At 41.0% G+C, this 20,809-nt stretch overlaps 2 protein-coding genes across 3 annotated transcripts in view; one reads left to right on the forward strand and one right to left on the reverse strand.

Annotated features, from left to right (window-relative positions):
• Positions 1 to 7,276: 7,276 nt before the first annotated feature.
• On the reverse strand, positions 7,277 to 13,771 carry CGGBP1 (CGG triplet repeat binding protein 1). Of its 2 annotated transcripts, none has more exons than XM_042810829.1 (2): positions 13,704 to 13,771; positions 7,277 to 11,466 (listed from the first exon to the last, which is right to left on the reverse strand). In XM_042810829.1, exon 2 carries the CDS (start codon positions 11,435 to 11,437, stop codon positions 10,934 to 10,936), a length of 504 nt encoding a protein of 167 aa, XP_042666763.1. In that variant the 5' UTR covers positions 11,438 to 11,466; positions 13,704 to 13,771; the 3' UTR covers positions 7,277 to 10,933. The 2 variants fall into 2 exon arrangements, with proteins under 2 accessions (XP_042666763.1, XP_042666764.1); XM_042810830.1 differs by lacking the exon at positions 13,704 to 13,771 and adding an exon at positions 13,095 to 13,499.
• Positions 13,772 to 14,485: 714 nt separating this feature from the next.
• ZNF654 (zinc finger protein 654) overlaps positions 14,486 to 20,809 on the forward strand; it is a 39,300-nt gene continuing 32,976 nt past the window's right edge. Inside the window, exon 1 of the mRNA XM_042809944.1 lies at positions 14,486 to 14,504. The gene's annotated coding sequence lies outside the window, so the exon portion shown is untranslated. The remainder of the gene's footprint in view (positions 14,505 to 20,809) is intronic.

Here is a 20,809-nt window from a genome sequence, read left to right on the forward strand (position 1 = left end):
CTGATTTCCTTTTCTAGTTCTTCTGTTAAGATAACACTGAGAAAAGGGGCAGGGGAGCAAAGTATTATGCAAAAACATGGAGGGTTATGCCATAGCTTCATTGTAGCTGAAATGTGAACTGCTTGATTGTTTTGTGATATGTCAGAACTGCTCTGTAATTCAGAGTAAAACATATTTTACTTTGCAATAGAGCTGCACATTGTTTTGAGTAAGATTCTTCTGCATTTGAGATTTTGATTTTACAAGCAGCAGTACGTCAAGAAAAGAATGTAAAATAGTATTTTTAAATTGCTTAGTTTTTATGTGTTATGATAATCAACCTTAGTTACATAGAAGATTAAAATTAGGAAGCCAAACAAATCAGCTGTTTGCAGGCTGTTAGATAAAGATCTGTCGCAGTTTTCATTAATTCACAGTAGTCTGCTCAATTCCAAATCTTAGCCTTCTTGTGACATAGAGACAAGAAATCTAGATTTGGATTTGGGCTACTCTTGTAAAGTATTTTTTTTTTTTTTTTTTTTTTCTCTGAATGTTTCTAAAATCTGCTCCTCAAAAATCCTAACAGATGGAGAGATTCTTCATAAAATTAGAAGCAAACTAGAGTTAAACAGGAATTTTGTGCAGAGCAGCTATCACTTTTGCTTATAATGCAGATACAACAGTTACAGATAGAAACCAGGAAAGAAAAAAATGCAGTTATGAAATTCTATCTTAAAATGTGTTTATCATAGAATGATTTGGTTTGGAACTGACCTTTGAGATCACCTCATTCCAGCCCTCCCTCCCACTAGACCAGGTTGCTCAAAGCCCCATCCAGCCTGTCCTTAAATGCCTCCAGGGAGGGAACATTCACAGCCCCACTGGGCAACCTGTTCCAGCATCTCACCACCCTCACAGCAAAGAATTTCTTCCTAATATCTAGTCTAAATCTACCCTCTTCAAGTTTAAAGTAATTTCCCCTTGTACTGTTGCTACATGCACTTAAAAAAAAAAATAGTCTCTCCCCAGCTTTCCTGTAGGCCCCCATCAGGTGCTGGAAGGCCGCAATAAGGTCTCCTTGGACCTGTCTTTTCTCCAGGCTAAAGAGCCTCAGCTCTCTCAGCCTGTCCTTGTAGGGGAGGTGCTCCAGTCCTCTGATCTTCCTCGTGATCCTCCTCTACACCCACCCCAACAGCTCCGTGTCTTTCTTGTGTTGGGGGTGTCAGAACTAGGCACAGTACTCCAGGTGGGGTTTCATGGGAGCAGAGTAGAGGGGTATGTTATGCTTTAGCAAAAAATCTAGGTGATATTTTGGAGAAAATAATGGAATAGCTTTCCAAAATTTAACTGTTAGAAGAGCCTAGCACAGTTCATAAGATTGGGAGTATCATAGAGATGTTTGTAAGGATATGGCCTTACAAATACTGTAAACCAGCATAACTGGAAAACAGTTAAGAAAGAAAACTGCTGGAGTCTAACTATCCACCCACACACCAAACTTCCACTGAAGACAAACTACTGGGACTGCACGTTGCAATTCTGAGTTGTGAAGACACCTAGTGGCAGAGTCCATAGCCAGCATAGACAGTAAAACTGATCGTTAAAGGGATGCGTTCCGAGCGCTGTAATTTCTGCTTGTGCTAATGTTGAGTTGCCTAAAGTTTACGCCAGGAACTTGTGCTATAGTAGTAGTTAATACGTAATCTTTGTATCCTCATTATAAAACCGAAATTTTAATGAGAGACCAAAGCAATGAGAGAGAAAACGATCACTCAAAAATAGGTAAATAGAGTTTAAATTTCATGTTTGTTCCTCCTGATTTGATGAGCACAAGGAAGGACCTTGGGAAATGGGGAGGGGTTTTGTTGCTGTGGTCAATATCATCGTCTTATTACAAAACCCTAAAGCGTTTCTAATGTCCTTTGACTCTTGTAAAAAAAAAAAAAAAAAAATTTTTTTTTTTTTTTTTGGTGGGGGGAGAAGGAGGGGTCAATCGTGCTTTAGATAACTGGTGCATGTGATCAGATCCCTCATTACATTGTTTATATTGTTGTACATTAGGAAATACTACTTCTCTGAGAGAGTGGTCAGGCACTGGAATGGGCTGCCCAGGGAGGTGGTGGAGTCACCATACCTGAATGTGTTCGAGGAATGTATGGATATGGTACTGAGGGACATGGGTTAGTGGGAAATATTGGTGGTAGGTGGATGGTCAGACTACATGATCTCAAAGTCTTTTCCAGCCTTGGAGATGCTATGATTTTATAACAATTTTGAGGAGCTTCCTTGACTTACTCAAAAAGTGAGAATGTTATGAGTTCATTCCAAGCAAGGTGAAGGGAAGACTGGCAACTGGTTTGGACAGAGTCTTTTCTTCCTTACTTAGTTTAACAAAAAGTCAAACCTTTGACTGTTCTTTATGACATTTTGATATTAGCTTTCTAAACTCACAGTTTCTTGTTGGTAACTTTGTGAAAATGTTTGAACTAAAGATAGGAGCTGCCATCTGCAAGTATTATATAAAGGGATGGGGAGAAGAATAGGCCCTGCATAATCCATGATGAGATGGTTTTGGGCCTGCTTTGAAAGCTGGATGCTCACAAGTCCATGGGACCCGATGGGTTGTACCCTAGAGCGATGTGGGAGTTGGGGATGTTGTTGTCAAGCCACTCTCCATCATCCTTCAGCCATCCTGGCTACCTGGAAATGTTCTGGTGGACTAGAATCTGGCAGATATGACACCCATCTTCAAAATGGGCTGGCAAGATGATCCTGGTAGCTACAGACATATCAGTCTCACCTCAGTGCCGGGGAAGATTATGGAACAGATAATTGCAGGAGTCATCATGGATTAACTAAAGGTCAGCCAGGGGATCAGGCCCAGTCAGCATGGGTTTATGAATGGTGGATCCTTTTTGATAAACCTGATTTCGTTCTGTGACAGGGTGACCCACTTAGTGGATGAAGGTAAGGCTCTCGGTGTGGTCTACCTGGACTTCAGTAAAGCCTTTGACACTGCCCTCACAACATCCTTGTGGAAAAGCTGGCTGCCCACAGTTTGGATGGATGTATGCTCAGCTGGGTAAGACACCAGAGTTTTGGTCAGTGGAGTTAAATCCAGTTGGCAGCTAGTCACAAGCAGTGTCCCTCAGTGCTTGGCACTGAGGCCACTTCTATTTAACATTTTTATTAATGATCTTGACAAGGGGATTGAGTGTAACCTCAGTAAGTTTGCAGATGACAGCAAGTTGGGAGGGAGCGTTAATCTGCCAGAGGGTAGGGAAGCCCTTCAGAGGGATTGAGATTCTCCTCTGTTGGTTCTATTTGTTTGTTATATATTCTTTTAAGATCTTAAATGGTAACTTACATCCTAGCTTACAAATAAACAAAAATCTGTCCCTGAGTTTGAGACACTAAAACACAGTGTTCTGTTTTAAAAATGTTGTAAAGATTTTGCTGTATATAAAGCACTTCAAGTAAATGTAAAATAACTGGAACTTAAATATAAGAGTAAAAGTAAACATGAATACAACTATTAATATATTTAAATATAAAATAACTATTTACCAAAGAAGGAAGGCACAGTCCTAAACTGACAGTTATGCATCTATTCAAGTCCTTACACATTTACTTTAGGCTTGAGAGTGTTTGAAGGTGACAAAAAGGAGATGTCACTAGATGGCACTGACTTCTACTATATGCAGTGTAGTAGCTTCTTTGCTACGTGGAAATCAGGCTGAATCCTTGCAGATACCAATTCTTTAAAGAACTAAGAATTCAGTGCAATACAAAAGCAACAACTAGCATAATCTGGTGTGTTGGGAAATATTTTAAGGAAGAGGTTCCAAAAGTATTGGAATAAAGTTAGGTCAGTCCCTGGAGAAGGCTCAAAGAGACCTTATCACTCTCTACGACATCTTGAAAGAAGGTTGTGATGAGGTGGGGGTCGGCCTCTTCTCCTGAGTGAGAGCAATAGGACAAGACGGAATGGCCTTATGTTGTGCTGGGGGACATTCAGGTTGGGTATTAAGAAAATTTTCTTGTCTGAAAGAAGGATGAAGCAATGCAACAAGCTGCCCAGGAAGATGGTGGGATTACTGTCTCTGGAGGTGTGCAAGGGTCAATGTGACACTGAAGGACATTGGCTAGTGGGCATGGTGGTGATGGGCTAGGTGATGTTAGTGGCCTTTTCCAACCTTGATGATTCTATGATCATCATATGACTACTGTTAACTTTGATGGACATAAATGAGGGAAATATTTATGTAATGCTCCTTCTGTTCTGTCCCAGTTTCTTTCTAATGACAAGACAAAGCTGTGTGTTTTGAGGACTGTGTTTTCCCTGTTTCCAAGTTCTTAGGCATTGGCCTCTAACTGCACTAAGGTGGGAGGTGATGGGCTCAAGTCTGCTGAAAATTACCCTCCTAACACTATGTGTAGCTTTATTGACTTGAATTTATTGAATAATCTAGTCTCTCGGCAAACATCTCTCCTCCAGAGACTTGCCTGTCAGTTGTGATCATACAGCTTGCAAAGTGTGCTGTCCCATGGACTATGGGGTGGTCCTGTGGCCTGTTCCCATCTTGTATTACTGTAACTCACTGCTAAAGGAAGAGTCAGTTACTTCTTGTCTGTGCAAGCTCTTTCCTTTATCACAGTGAAGTTCTCTGCATCTCCCTACTTTTCCTAAGCAATTTCAGTTTAATCAGATGAGCTGAGTCTCGATAAATCCACCAGCATGTATCTTGCATCTGAAGTGCAGAATGAACATGGGCCTGTAAGTGCAACGAAATGTAGGTTAAAAGCCTGCTCAGGGTTTTACTGCGTATAAGCACTTAGCAAAGTGGCTATTCTAATTATTTGATTCATTTTATGGCAATGATTGGCTTCAGAGATAAGGGGAGGGAGGAAGCAATTTAAGGCTAATTACAGAAGATTAAGGTAAGGAGGTCTCATTTACTGTAGTGAAATCTAATACTGAATATGGGAGCTGTTTTTTTTTTTACCCTAAAGGACAGAAAGAAAAATGCTTGAGACAAACCAATTTATAAGAAAATCTTAACAGCCTCAGAAGCTTACAATTATTTTTTTCTTCAGCTTCGAACAGAATTGTTGAATGTACCCTATCTCTCTTCTGCATTGCTATAGAGTACTCCACTGATGAACTGAAAAAATAAAAGGAAAAAAAGAAAAAAAGTAAAAAAAGAAAAAAATAGATTATTTATTTTCCTCAGGGACACAGTGGTTCTCACTGAAGAGAAAGAACGGACAAGAAAGAAAGTATCTAAAGTGGAAGTAGGAACTTCCTAATGAATGTGTGCTCTTAGTTTAGTGTGCTCATGGAGCACATGATGATATGAGAGTACTGATCATTTCACTGCACTTAATCCTCAGTTTTAATGTCCTCTCCCTGTGCACTACTGAGCTAGAGAAGATGCCTCTAAATCATGAATATAAATTGCCTGTACTTGTTTGGGGTTCAGTTGAAGACAAGCTTTGCACACCTGTGATCTTATGTCCTCCTCCAGCTCTAGCAGAAATCTTCTAACCATGTGCTATTTTACAATACTAGACCTTCAAATTTTTCTGTTTTCTGAAGCTTAAAGTGAGCCATAGAAATGGGAGGCTTAACAGCTTATCTCAAAGGGAAAAAAGGCTGAAATAGATATTCAGGAATTGTTTATTTTATACTTTTTCTATTTTACACTTGATATACAACACTTGGAATTGGTCAAGGCCAAGGGACAGTTGCTGTAGCTCTCTGTATCTTATCTCAGTCTGCATGTTTTACTTCTGGGATGTACTATCTGCTTTTGAAGATGAAAGAAGCAGATTTCTACCACTAGAAGGCCCACAAATTAGAAATTCTCTGTGGACTGAGGAAAGTTGAGGATGAACAGAAAAACTTCCTTAATTGACCTAACCACAGACTGTTCATCATCCAGTCTCTGCTGTCCAGCCTAAGTCATTCCCAAATGCCAGACCTAATTAACAGTATAAATGTGGCCTGAAAGCAGTTGCTGTACTCTTAATCCTACCGCAGCTTGGATGCGGCTTACACCATGTGACTAACTTAGAAAGTTAAGATGTCATCATAAGAATTTAGAGTAGCTGCATTATTAAACTTTAAATACACACCCCACCTGATTCTGCAACAGCTTCCATACAGATTCCTACTGATGCTTTCCTATTGCATATATACATAACCTTCTTCCACAGAGGAATGTCCCAGGAAGAAAACTTTACCAAGCGGTATGTTTCTTTCTTTTGTGCTTTCCCGTTTGATACGAGGGTAAAAAAAAGCAACCTGACTTAGAGAGGTGATGCCTGAACATGACTAAGAGTAAGAAATTCTTGATTAATAAATTCACAAATCAAGAGGCTGCAACAGCAGTTTATCATTGATCCATCATGAGATGCCAAGAGACAAGGACTTGGGAAAAGGAACTTGAAAATATTCAAATGTACACTGGATTATCTTGACAGGTGAATGTTATTGCTTGAATTTCATGCAATCCGTAAAGGAGACAAGGATCTATTTTTGACCTTTTTGCAGATTGGAAGAAAAGGATTCTTTCAGGTTACGGAAGCCCTTCCTGAAAAGATCTGAAGCATTAGGCAACTACATGACCCTACATCTACAGATTGCTTTCTGCAGCATCAAAATGCACAAGAATTATTTTGGTCAGCATTCACTTGCAACTGAAGGCACGATCAAGGACTTTCTGACGCAATGGGAAGTCACAATACTTGACTGGCAACAGAAATTCAGTATAGTCTTGAAACGTACTTCATTGGGATTGTATAGTTCTTCCAACAGTCAAATAACTTCAAGATACGGTGATATTACTTGAAGGGTTGCCTATGTCACTGCTCCACCTCACATTTTTTTCTGTCACCATCCATTTTCATTGCTTTGCGTTAATGTTATACTTCAACTGCCACTTCTTTATTTTCTTGCTGAAATAAGAGATAATGCATAAATTCTATGAAAAAGGAGTTCCTTTATTTTTTAAAAAAAGGATCATTTTTTTCCATTACCAAGTGAAAACTTGACAAAGTAAAGTATTTCTCTTCCAACAGTATTTTAATATAAAAACTTCCTGTGGTCTTACTGTTCTAACAGGAAATCCTGTGGCACTGCAGGAAACTGAAGCCAGGTAGACTCAGCCTCACTCCAGCATCTGATCGTCATTTAGTCGTCTCACTGAAAATAGTTCTGTGACCATTTACCAGAAGCAAAAAATTCTACTGATAAAACAACTGAAGACTAACAGCGTTATTTACAACGAGAATCTTTGTTTTAAAAAAATTTATTTTGAAAGTTAGATACAATCTTAAAATTGTACAAAGACAACAAGCACTCAAATTACACAAGAAGTTCGCAGTGAGTACAGTGTGAACACAACAGTGGTGAGTCTTGCCTCTCTTCACATGTAAATACCAATGGAGATAACCCTTACCAAACTTCCAGCTTTTTTTTTTTTTCTCCTCCCCAAAACCCTTATGGTGCTGCAAAACTCAGTGGGGAGCACATCACCGTTCAGTTCAACAGAATTGATTAAAAAGGGCTCTAACTAAAAATAGTCCTTCTATCATGAGAATATCCCATACTTTGCAGAACCAAGTTTCTCTCTCAGTTGAAAAACCACTTTCCTTTTCATTATATCCTGTTTCATTCCCTGTAAGGACCTGCCAAATTAAAGGCTTGAAAAAGCTCAAAAATATTAGAACTCACGTTTTTCAAGAACATGCAAGCTGAAACTAATATGGTTTATATATGTAATTCACAGAACAGAGAATATTCCTTTTGTCCAGTATTTTACTCTTTGAAAGTGTTCTAAAAAATGCATTTCAGAATCATTTTAGCTGTGAATTGGCTAAGCTAATGTACACACATGTACATGTACATTCTTTTTGAAATTACATGTAATTTCAAATATATTACTAAAAAATGCAGTGTTCCTGCAGAAAAAACAAACAAAACAAACAAAAAACCCCATGGAGACTGTTAAACAACACAACCACAGCCCCTGTTCCAGGAATTTGTTATTACTTAGTTTTTAGAAATACCAGGAAATCTCTGCTGTAAATCTTCCTTAAAATCAATAGTAATTAAAAACAAGGTTATTTTTGTCCAGCTATAGCCACAACAGCAAAATTATGGTACAAACTTGACTGCTTGCAGGACTTGACTCCAAGACTTAGTGGAACCAATTTCATTTCAAAAGAAAACAATTGTAAATGTCTTGTTTGTGATTTGGGTTATGTCCATGAATACAAACTTATTCTTTCTAGGTACCTGGAAGTGCTTTATTTTTCCATTGTTTTAACTTGCTGTAAGTATCAGTTGCAATGTTGATTTCATAAAGTTTCAAAAAACTTTTTTTTTAAGTTATAAGAATCCTCTTACAGATTGCTGTGCGTTGGAATTCAGCCAGTTCCATTCAAAAATCCTGATGGTCAACTTTTTGTTATAAGTCTGTTACAGTTTACACTGAAAGGGATCCTCACTAGGCTCATACCTTCCGCAGTAATTCTGCATTAAAAATAAATTGATATTAGATACTTTAGATACAAAAGTCACAGAATCGTATTAATTCTGTGCAAAGAGTCTAAATTTACAGACTGCTTCTTAAGTAGAAAGTAACCTTTTGATAAACTGGGTGACATAACATTGCTTTGCCTTAATGAATGAGTGACTGCTGCTAAACAAAAGCTGTAGCTATCACTAACTTTCATTTTTAAGGTTTTCTCTTTGTTTTGCTGTGGAAGAGTATATTTAATATTACCATATGTTTGTTTTTTCATTTCACTGCAACGAGACAGCAGCTGTAAAACAAAAAAACAAGCACTCTGAAAAATCATGACAAACAAACAAAACCCACATTCTACTATGGTCAGGACAGAAAAGGCTCTTGGCAGTGTACCTTTCGCTTGGCTTTAGAAGATTTATAAAACAGTTCTAGCCCAAGGCAGTTTATGAGCTTAAGCAAAACCCAAGCTCTTGCAATAGCAAATGATATTTGGGAAGGCAAATTTTGATATACAGGATTAGAGGAAAACAAAACCAAACCATTATTATGTTATTTGTCTGAAGTCCTACACCAGCAGTTAATATCATTGACAGGACTGCTACAACTGCATGAAATCCCACGAGCTTCAACAGGGACCAATGGTGCAGCACTGTACTGAGTGTCCACGTACTGGCACATGCCTTCTGCTTTTCGTTTTTGTCCATTTACTCAAGCACTTCCCCTAGCAGAAGGCTGGAAGACACTGTTGTAACACTAATTGCATTTCTGCAGGAATTGTACAAAAAAGCAGTTGTTACCAAGTATGTAAATCTCTTTTAATCCAGCAAAAGAGACTCTTCTCTAGAAATTAGCCACAGAAACAAACTAAGTTGGTTACTTAGTGTCTTTTAGCAAATACGTAGTATTGCTGTAAGTATCCTGAATGAAAGAAATAACGTGCTATTGTCAAACTTTACAGGGAAAGGAAGATGAATGGAAAACTGGCTCCACGTGAGGGAGTTAAAGCATGCTTGCATCACTATATCCACTGAGCAGAGCATTTCTATGCAACTTAGAAAATGCTTGACACCTCCTTAAATTCAGAGATCTAAAGAAAATCAAGCTCTTTTTACTATGCTCCACCATTCCATTAAAAACATTGCAGAGCAAGCACTTGCATCAAATTGACTATTTGGCATAGTAATTTGGATTAGCTTAGTAACAGTTTACTGGATTTAGGAGAGAGCAACATTACTGAGCTTCTTTAACTCACGTTTAAATTTTTGTCAGTTCAACAAGTGGCATCGTGGCACAGAATAAGAAATACACCTCAGGTGTGTAATTCCATTACAGCTTCGAAGTATACAGACCTTCCTAGCTGTTACAAATATTGAATAGCCTTTGCAGCAACTATTTTGAAAACTATTTTAATCATTTTACCTCCTTTCACTAAAAGGCTGAGGCGAGAAGTAAAGGACCTGCAGGGAGAGACGGAGAAGCCTCTTCCCCTGCACACTGTGAGAAGCGTGATCAACTCCACTATTTTGTTCCTCCTCCACCCCCAGTTTAAATTCAGCATCTTTTATCTTGCTGTAAGAAACAGGCATTCATTCCCCCTACTACTATGATCTTGGTCCAGTGTAAGATTTGTTTGCTAGCAGCTGTGCTGTAAACCACACGTAGTTATTAGTTCGTTCACTTAGCTTTCAAAGTTTGGCACTGAAACTGGAGGGAACACAGTAAACCAAGACAAGGATGTGGAGATTTAAAAAACCAGACATGGCAAATCTTCAGAACTTTTGGCTTTATAAGAATAGTGGAGTTCATATGGTGGTACAAAAGGCCACCTATTTAATGAGTAATGAGTGCATCCACAGTTGCATCAAATAGAATTATTCTAGAAGAAAAATGTCTCTTCTTTTAAAACACAAGCCAACTTGACTAGGAAATTGCAATCATCCTCCCCAACAGATCACTTATGTTAACTAACCATTTTACAGCCTCTTCCATTTTTAACGTGCAGACTTCTTGGTCACTCACGGAGAAGATTCTGGACAAAGCAATCCAGTGACACGATGAACAATTCCTACTGCATCTTCTTCCTCCTGTACTCAGATGCACAGTTAAGGTAAGGGACGTTCTCCACCCAAGTGCCTTTTTCTTAGCGTCAGTTACAGCTGGACTGAACACAGACGGGACGTACGCCAGGCATGTTCCCTGCACTCAGTGCGAGTCCTACATCAAAGCAGCTCTCGAGTCTACAGCAGGGTTAGCGACAGTCTCCGGCATACCACTTAGTTCACAAATAGATTGTCATTTCTACAATACAAAATAGCTTGCAAAACCAATATGTAACACTGTATATATGCATGAATATAAAAATAAACCACACCATCAATATGTAAAACTTCACAACGATGATTAAAACAGTCTTCTTCTCAGCGATCTTCAGTATTGATGAGTTGGTTCTCATTGTCGTACCCGTCGGGCAGGTATGCTTTCCTTAGCTGCTCTGACTTAGGTATCGAACTTCCGTTCTTGACATAGCGAGACAGGAAGGCTCGCACAGAAGGATGATCGGCCTTCTCAAGAGGAATATTAGCTTCCAGGCACATTTTCACAAAGTCCTGGATGACGTTGGTTTTCTCTGTCTGAGCAGTGCTATTGCACTGCAGGGAGGCAGTCAGAGTCCTCTGCTTCTTCCTGACGTTCTGCTCTTCAAACTCCGCCTTCCGCTTTGTATGTGTTTTGGACTTGAGGTGGTCATTGATTGCTGATTTGCGGACGTGATTCAGAACCACGTTGCAGGAAGTGCAGAAGAGTTTTCCGCCGTCTTCGTGCAGCTCGCTGCCAAACTCAGTTACCCGATCCTGAGGAGTTACATACAAAGCAGTCTTCGAGCGGTTACGTGACGGAGTGGACTTCACTCCAAACCGTTCCATTGTGGCCTTCGGTGAGCTTTACCTGAAAGCTGAAGAAAAATGCCATTAAGACACGGGAATGATTTCAATCAAGCAGTCTTGAGTGTTGACCATCCAGCATGTTGCTAACTGCCATCTAAAGGCCAATCACATGTCGAATACATGCACAAAACTATTACTGAACGGTTCTGCATCTTGAAGTTTTCCTTTGAAGAAGGAAGTTCCGCACGGGTCACAGTAAACTACTTTTTAGTTTCTAAGCTGCAAAGCTCAATTGAACCCTTCAATCCATTCATCACTGAAAGTCACACAAAGTTGTTTTTTTTTTTTTTGTTTTTTTTTTTTCCCCACAAATGCAGTTTAATCTTGAAGATAAACTTTGCCTTCTTAGTATTTTAAACATACTTGACAATTCATTAGCTATGGTGAGTCAGTATTTTTATTTCCTGAAAGTCGGCATTACCTGTGTTAGAAAAAACCTCAGGCAAGAAGGCCATCACTGTCAATTTATATATAAATTATTTTTATATTATATATAATTATATATTTATAAAAAATAAAGTGATCTGAGCTTTGCTGGCACTCATAACTCACTTGGAATACCTTTCACTTTTATCCCTGCCTCAAACCTCAGCTGGGCCTTAACTTAGTCAGATTATTTTTTGTGATTGCAATGAAAGTGCAACAAAAGCAGTCTGATGTGAACAGAAACCTGCATATACGTGTTTCAATGAAGAATAAAAGCCTGTTTTTTTTTTTTTCCCATGGAGACAACTACTCTCAGAAAGGTAACTGATTATTCAGAGAAGACAGCAGGATTGTCTTCAGCATCACTTTAAAATTACATTACCAAAGCAAGCAATAATCTAGACAAGCATACTAAAATCAATCAGGCTCTATTTCTCTTATTGTTGTTACATTTTCAATGTAAAAGACTGAAAAACTTCCCTATGTTCAGGTTGAGGGTTTTGGGGTGGTTTTTTTTTGTTCGCTTGTTTTTGAGTAAAATGACAATTCACAAATATTTTGAGGAAATCTAACAGGTTGCCTGGATATTTACTTAAGGGGATGAATGCTTTGCAGGAATATTGCATTACCTCTGCTGACTACTACACAGAAAGAGAGATCTGTGTAACTGTAGATGTGTCACTGTATTTACTTAGTTACATGCAGCTTGCTGTTGTAACATTTAAAAAATCTGCCTTTAAAAGCCACGGATTTCCCATATAGCTGCAAGGCAAGCCAGTCCAACTTTAAGGACTGAACAGAGCTTGTGCTGCCCAGAATGCCTTTAACTTGCTCTGGAAATAGAGCCATCAAACAGAATTCAGTCTTGACAATTTTAGTCTTCAAAAAACACACTGTCACATGAGGAGCCGACATCCTTTTTGAACATGGGAGATGAAAATCTTGCCCTTACATACTTTCCCAGTCCGTTTTCTGAACTATCATCTGCTACTTTCCAAAACTACAGGCTTGAATGATCCTGCACAACCCTACAGAGCGAGGTATTTCCTGTTGGGATCAATGGAACTTTTTTCTGCTTGTTACCTAATGGGTTCTCTATCCCCACGAGTTTCACAAGCAACCGAAAGCCTCCCCAAACCAAACTTTCAACAAGTCTTATCCCAGTGTCGACTTGTTGCTCAGGACTTGGAAATGTCAAAACGAATCATACACAGCTTCTATCAGGATTAGAGGCAGTAATTCCGCGAGCTGGACAAGCGCCGAAAACATGGGACGTTTTTCTCCCAGTCTCAAAGGTCTGGCAGGGATTGCTCAGAAGCAAGGCCGGCTCGCCGAGCGCGGGGACGAAGCACGGCTCCGAAGGTTGCGGGAGGGCTGATAAGCGAGCTCCGCTAACATCTCACGCTGAGGCGGAACCACCGCACGTGCGCAGAGTCTGCGGGCGACTCCGAAGCGCACGTAAGGTGAGGAGGAGGAAGGTCTGCAGCGGTCCGATAGACGTAGCCGTCTCTTTGCCAAGCGAAGCAGCCCGCAAAGTCAGAGACGGGCGCGTCTGTTTCCCGGGGCAGCGTCCCCGTGCCGACGCGGAGTGCCTGCAGCCCGAATACACGACGCGAGCCCGCGTGAGCCCTCCGCCCCTCGCCTCGGGAAGGCACCGCGCGGTGACAGCGAGCCGGGCCCTGCCTTCCGCCTACCCCAGCGCTCTCACGCCCTGTCGGCCGGGGACCGCCCGCCTCCCGGAGGCCGCTCGGTCCCCTCTATGCCCGACCAGACGCAGACAGGTGTGGTCGTGCCGCCCCGCCCGGCCCGGAGTGCAGACCTGGAGGCGCCGCCTCCCCGCCGAGCGCCGTTATCCGCTGGGGCCGCGCGGTCTCCCCCCGCTCCGCGCGGCCTGCGCCGGACGCTCGCCGCCGCGCCGCAGCCAGACACAGCTACCCACCCTGGCGGCTGCGGTAGGCGGGACCTAGCAACCGGCCTAGCGACCGCCGCCCGACAGCGGTGGACGGGAGGAAAGCCGGTGCCGATTGGCTGCTCCCGAGGCGGCCGCGCGGAGACGGACGGCGCGCTGGCCCAATCGTGAGTTGGGGGCGGGCGTAAATGCCGTGATTGAGGCGTACCGAGACCAATCGGAGCTCGCGAAGGCAATCTCCGCGTTTAGTGGACGGGCACTTCGGCCAGTAGCTGCGGAGGGGGGTGTGATGAGCGGGAAGAGCAGCCAATGAGAAGGGCTGCGTAAAGTAACGAGGAGACTTTTGTCCCAATCACAAGACGCTCCGGCGGGGCCGGGCGGAAGGGAGGAGCCAGAAGTCAGGGGTCAGAGGCGAGCCGTCTCCGCGCTGGCCGTCGGGTGGCACGCCGGCCGGCCCAATAGGCGCGCGACGGGGGGGGGCGTGGCCGGACGTGAGGCGGCGGGGCGGGGGCGGCCCCTTCCGGCGCGGCGGGGCGGGGGCAGGGGGGCGCTCGGTACGCGCAGGGCGGCCGGAGCAGCATGGCGGAAGACGAAAGCGACCAGGAGTCGGAGCGGCTCAGCGAGGAGCTAGAGGCCCTGGCGGCGCCGGGTCCGCCTGCCGGCCTGCCGGCCCTGCTCCACAGCCAGTATTACTGCCGCCGCTTCTGCCAGGTGAGCGCCGCCCCGCCCCCCCGCCGCTCCTCGCCCCTCCCCCCCGCGGGCGGCAGTGGGGCGGGCGGGGTGCGGGGCCCCCGGCGCCCCCCTCGCGGCGGCGGAAACGGGGCTGTGACCGAGAGGTGGCGGGGAGCAGAGCGGAGTGGAGCGGAGGTGTCTCCCGGGGAGGGCGGCGGGGCTGGGCCACGTGTGGCAGGAGGAACGACGCCGGGAGGGCGGGGGTTGAAGAGGAGGGGGCTGCCCCGGGGCTGTGTCCTTAAGGATGGACGAATTAGACCAGCATACTTCTTCTCCTTTTTATTTTTATTTCTTTAATTATTTCACAGAAAGCAGCGTATCTTCACGCAGGGCCGCAGGCAGAAATTAATTCTGCGATTAATTCCGTGCTCTTTGCAACCTCTGTCGGCTTTGCTAACTAACGAGAGCCAACAGGTTGCTTTTCCTGCCCAGCGGGTGTTGATTGAAGCGTGAGTTGTTGTAGGTATATCCCAACCACAGCGCTTGCAGTTCTCAGAAACCCAGCCTAGGCTTTTTCTTTGCGTGTAATTACTTCATTTTATGAACTTCTGGGCTGCTTACCTCACCGCTCTGCTGGTCTTGTTTCATTTACACGGTACTCCATTTCAACGAGAGTTTTCTTAGTGCTTCCTGACACTTGTTTTACACATTGTTTATTACAGTATGTGTTTGAAAATAGCTCGAATAAGGCTGCTCAGTGAACCCATTGGTTGTTTGCTGCTTGGGTTTATCTACAAGCTTTTGTATTTTGCTTCTGTTTGGTGACTGTATAAACTTAGTATGTCTGTGTAAAGATCTCTGAAGGCAGTCGAGAGATGTGATTGGTCTTAGAAGTATGGAATAAGCCACAGCTGGAAGAACAGACAGCTATATTTGATTGAATCCCGCTCAAACAAATCTTTCAATCTTCTGTCAGGACTGAAAGTTTCATCTTTAAAATGTTTTAGCTGCACTTACTATCTGTTGAAGTAATGATAACAAGGGAGTGAAGATAGAGCGATACTTGACATTAACACCAATCCCCTACTCCATACAAAGCTAGGAATGAGTAAGGAACAGGACAGGATGAGACCAGGGAAGGAGTTTCCCTGCAAAATGATTTTATCACAGTTATCAATGAAGAGTGTCTAAATCGTTTGTCCTTGACTTCTCCTGGAGTTTATTTTGTGTAGAAAAATTGCCAAGCCTTCTTCCTCGCTTTGCTTTTAGTTTATGAACTCTCCACGTGGGCAGCCAATGTTTAGAGTACATAAAGGATTCTGTTTCTTTTCTTCAATATTTTAAAACAATGCATAGTTTAAATAACGCTGTTGAAAGTGAGATAATATATTAATGTTTTGTCTCTATGCACTTTCCTGGTGTAAATTTGGCCTGGTGATTAGCAGTTGTGTGCTGACTCAAAATACAGACTTCTACATTTCGTTCAAGCATATTTTTAATAAAGAACACTTCTACTGAGTTAATTGTACAGACACAAGATGTAGTTGATGTAGCGTACTGGTAGAAAGAACCAGTGACCTTTTGTGGTGTGATACCAGAGGAAGCTGAGTGCTCTGCAGTAGCTTGCTTACAGTTAGGCCTACAGTGGTGCAGTTGTCCCAGTGCATCCATACCTGTACAAACAGAGGTTCATAGGCCCACAGCCTTGCCGGTGAAGTGGTGAAGCATATTGCCATTTTTTCTTCAGAAAGTATCAGTGAACACATAAAGTTTAGGTCACCTCTTTCTTGGAACGTCTGTTATAAAAGATAATTTCTTACTTAAAAACTGTGTCTCTTGGTTAGCGTGTCATACATTCTTCATGCGTGCCTCTATTAGTGTTTTTTCTCTCTGGCTCTACTTTTTGTCCGACTGTATTGCTTTCTACTTTTCCATCTAGAACTTCTGAAGCCAGATCTTCTGGCTGTAGTTCAAATCAAGCCTCTCCACCTTGTTCCATCCCACACTGATAACATAGCTTTGGTTCTCTGTGTTTTTTGGCACTTTTGAATGTTCTGGTTTCCCTACAGTGTTCTTTTTTTTTATGTCAGAAGTTGAACAGCAGTTGTAGAGAGAGTTGCTTAACAATAATGCCATACTTTTGAACTATCTGAATGAAACACCTATTTGTCCTTCAGAATAAATATAATACAGGGTTATGTTGGATTGCATATAGTTACGTTGCTGTCTGAAGTGTGTGCACATCCACATTCCTCAGTAAGAGCTGCAGCAAAAGTGAAGCAAGGTCTAAACTCTTTTTAGCCTGTTGAGCCGTTTACTGTAGATGGGAGCAAAAACCTCTTGACTCTTTTTAGGGTAAGAGACTGGCAAGGACCTTAAGAAGCATTGATGTGCATGTCTTTTATTCTAAATTCTGTTAAAAAGTTAAAAGAGGGTTGAAAACAGGGTCAGTATGCTGGAGGCCTGGAGTATTGCAGCTGAACTTAGCTTTTAGACAGTAGATTAAAGAATGGTTGCAAAAGATGACTGGGCTGTCATGTTATTTTCTTCAATTTATGCATAATCATGATTTAGTGATGTAAGATCAACTCAGAATGTGACGACTGCAAAGCCATGTGTATTTTTTGGGATCTGTTGTGTTGTAATAACGCAATAATAACACCATTACATCCTGAACCTTCCAAGGCAAATTGGAATAAAATATTGTTTTAGATGATTATTTGAGGTTGATAACATGGGGAAATAAAATCAAGATTTTTATGGCTGGAAATGAAAAGAGACAGATGGAAGGTGAAGTGTCCAGTTTATGTATCTGTGTTTCTTTCTAAAATTGCTGATTTGACATTTCTTCACATTTGTTAAGTTCACTGTGCACTGAAGCCACTTACGTGTTGGGAAAAAATAAGTCTACTGTTCCCAGATCTGGCAAGCAGGAGCCAAGGCATCTGTGACTATTTGTAGTTTTAAATTGAAAGATAGTATCTAATAGAACCCCCTCGGTCTGAACATCTGCAAGAGCTTCCTGAGCTTTGGCTTGTTGTGTCACATGCAGAATTTGAAATTGTTTTGAGATTTTTCAGGGTGTCCCTGGGAGGTTCCCGTGTGAGTGCATACAAATAAAATGAGGGGCGGACAAAGTAGTTCAGATTTTAACTGTGAAGGAAGTGGTTCTATAATTAGAAGGGTGAATTTGATTTGAAAACAAACTTTAATGGGGAAACCTTAACAAGTGAGCATAGCTTACTTTGCTGCATTTGAAGTGGGTATAGTTTTATCAACTGCCTTGAATTTCTTTTATTCTTTTCAGTCTTTTCTCGTGTCATTAAGTACTATCAAAAATTACAAGTTACATCCAGCATTTCTGTAGTTGTCCACACGGCTGCATAACTGTACTGGATGTTATTTTTATGTTACTCAGTACAGACTCAAGCACAGGGTAATTCTGATCTAAAGTAATACTGCTGGAGCTAAACATTTCTTGATCTTCTCTTGCTGTGGGGTCAGTTTACGGCCTTCCAGTGTGATCTGACTTCCTGAAATAATGATTGCCTGCTTGGCTTTTGTTAATCAGTGGTATCCTCAGTCACTGCTAGGAAAATAATTCTTGGGTTTGTGTATAAGGAAGCTGAGAAATAAAACTTATAACTAACACTAGAGGTGATGATGGCTCCTAGATCTGTTTTAGTAGACAAAAAAATAAAAATAAAAATCCAGTAGTTTGTGGTTTAGGTGTTAATCATCTGTTCATGCTTTGGTGTATGTATTGCTTTGTATAAATGAAGGTAGAAAAATATACGCATCTTTGATAGTTCTTCTCATTTGGGGATTGATGCGTTCTCACTCTTTTTGTGATGTGCACAAATTTGAAACTACTTGCCTTTGATTTTCACTTAAATCTTCAAGTCAATGTTTGTTCAGTTACTTTTATATTCTGTACAAAACAGAGCAACTTTAGGTCATACCAAACTTGTCTTTTACTAGTTTTGTCACTACTGGGCTACGTGTTTGGTATTCTTACATTTCTTTAAAGAGGAGCTACAAAAATCTTGGTCACATGAGTGCTGTTTGAAGCTTTTTTTCCTCTCTTGAAAGGAATTATTTGTAGTTTTGAACCAACTTTTTCTCTTGCAATGACTTCTGGTGTCATAATAGATATGTATATTTGTAGTTTATTGAATGAAGACGCTTGATACTTGTTGATGGCTTTGAGAGCACCTTTGACAGTCTCATTTGCTTTATTTGATTGGCATTTATAGGTGTATGTGGTTTTTGTTTTTTTTTTTAATGTGAAATTACCAATTAAATGGAAACTTTTAAAGGGAAAGTAACACAGTTTGTAATAGATGACTTTACGTGTAACTCAAGGAGTACCTAGACATTTAAGCTATTTATATTTGCAAATTAGCTTGTTCCTGTGTGGGTTTTTTGTTTGTTTGTTTTTTGTTGTTGTTTTTTTGCTGGATCTTTCTCCACTTGGCTAATGAAAAGAAGCAGATTCAATTTGCTGCCATTTGCCGGCGTTTAGCTTTGTGCTGCTTGATATTCAAGGGAGATTCAGGCTTGAAAAGAAGTCCTTACAAATTAAGAGAGATAAGCACCGTTTCCTGCAAAGCTTAATGGCAATTGCAAGCTTTCAGTTCCCTCCTGCAGAGAATGCTACCAAGGGTTTGGTAGGGACACTTTTTCCTTTGACACTTGATGGGAAACTTGATAAACCACCGTGGTACCTGTAGGATACCTGGCTGCTTTCTGTCAACTTTTAGGGAGAATTCACAATAGTAGTTGATCAGCAGATTCTTCGTTTGCAGATTGTATTTGTGGACTGAAGGAGTCAGTGGGTGCTCTGGTCTTGCCATTAACATGAGGTTTTATTCGCATACTCAGTTCTCTATTCATTTCTTCATCTATTCTGTTCTCTTTAACGTTTGTGACTGCTTTATCTTGAGAGATCACATCCTCGCTGTACATATTTACCCCTTCTGTCAGCCTTTGGGAGAAGGTTAGATTTCTGGGATTTTAGTGGTGTTCTCTTGCTTTTATTTCTTTGTATTTGCATAGTATTCAAGGTCGTGGTTGTGTTTTTCTCTTTTCACTTCTCTGGAAATTTGTATGACTTCACTGCAAGCTTATTTATATTGGTAGTTTTTCAGCTCTTAACACCTTGTCTGAAAGTTTAGCTTTTGTATGAAAAATAAGCTTCTGAGTTTTGCATGGAAAAGTCTGTCAAGATCCTTGTAACTTTTAAATTGCACCTTTGTACACTTGAAAAGAAGAATGTTGGAAAGATACTTCTGTAGATTAGTGTGTCCGGTAGATTATAGGCTGCTTGCTATTCAGGCCTTTTCAAATAATAAAAAGGGCAGAACATTATATAAGTATCATCATCATAATAATAAAACACATCTTTTTTGGTTGCAGTTCTTCAGATGACCGAATTAAATATTTGTGCTTTATTTGAGAGTCACCTTAGGTTGTATTTTGCTAATGTCATTTGTAACCTGAACTTAGGTATTCCTGTGTTGAGTTCACATGTACTCAGTCGTCCCTTCCACATAGAATATTTCTATGAATCAGTTGGTTTTCTCTCTAGGGAAGATTCACTGAAAGATATGAATAAATGTTACATCTTTCCAATAAAAACATTTCAACCATCAAGTAATATCTTTAACAGGTACGTTAACTGCAGTGCCAGTAGTCAAATTTACTTTGGTAGGATTAATAGTTTTTCACTGCAGTGCAAGTAGTAGACTCTAAATACATCTGGAAACTGGCTCGTTACATTTAGTTGATCAAAGAGTGTATGGAGCTCTGCCTTAGGTCTTGTTCATACTCAAAGCAAACTCAGCCAGATACATGAAATTTCAGTAGCTGTGAGTGGGGGAAAGCAGTTAGCTTTAAAGATAGAACTTTGGCAGAAACTTGTCTTACAGGATGTGTCATGCTGTTGCTTGGTGATGTTTTTTTCTTTTGCCACAAGTGTGATTATGTTTGGTTATTCCTTATGTAATGTTCATGTGAATTGCTCTAAAGCCATTGCTTACATCCATTTTTTAGATACTGCTTTGAAATGATTTTCTGTCATATTTTAAGTAGTGACTTATGTAGCCTTGAAATCTTAAACTCTTTTCTACTCTATTTGAGTTATTGAATCTAGTTTTATAAGGATGCATTTATCCTGATGATATGTGGGATATGTAACAACATATGGTCCATCAACTGAATAGAATAAAAAAGTTTTAATTGTTTCTTTCCTGATGTTCTGATAGAACACTAAATCTAATGTTACTTGTGCTTTAATAACACTCTTTTGGAACTGAACTCTCAATAGATGCCTTTTTCAGCTC

Source organism: Centrocercus urophasianus, unplaced genomic scaffold, assembly GCF_019232065.1.
Source record: "Centrocercus urophasianus isolate 14NV4802_14NV808 unplaced genomic scaffold, USGS_Curo_1.0 seq_12, whole genome shotgun sequence".
In the NCBI taxonomy this organism is placed as follows: domain Eukaryota; kingdom Metazoa; phylum Chordata; class Aves; order Galliformes; family Phasianidae; genus Centrocercus; species Centrocercus urophasianus.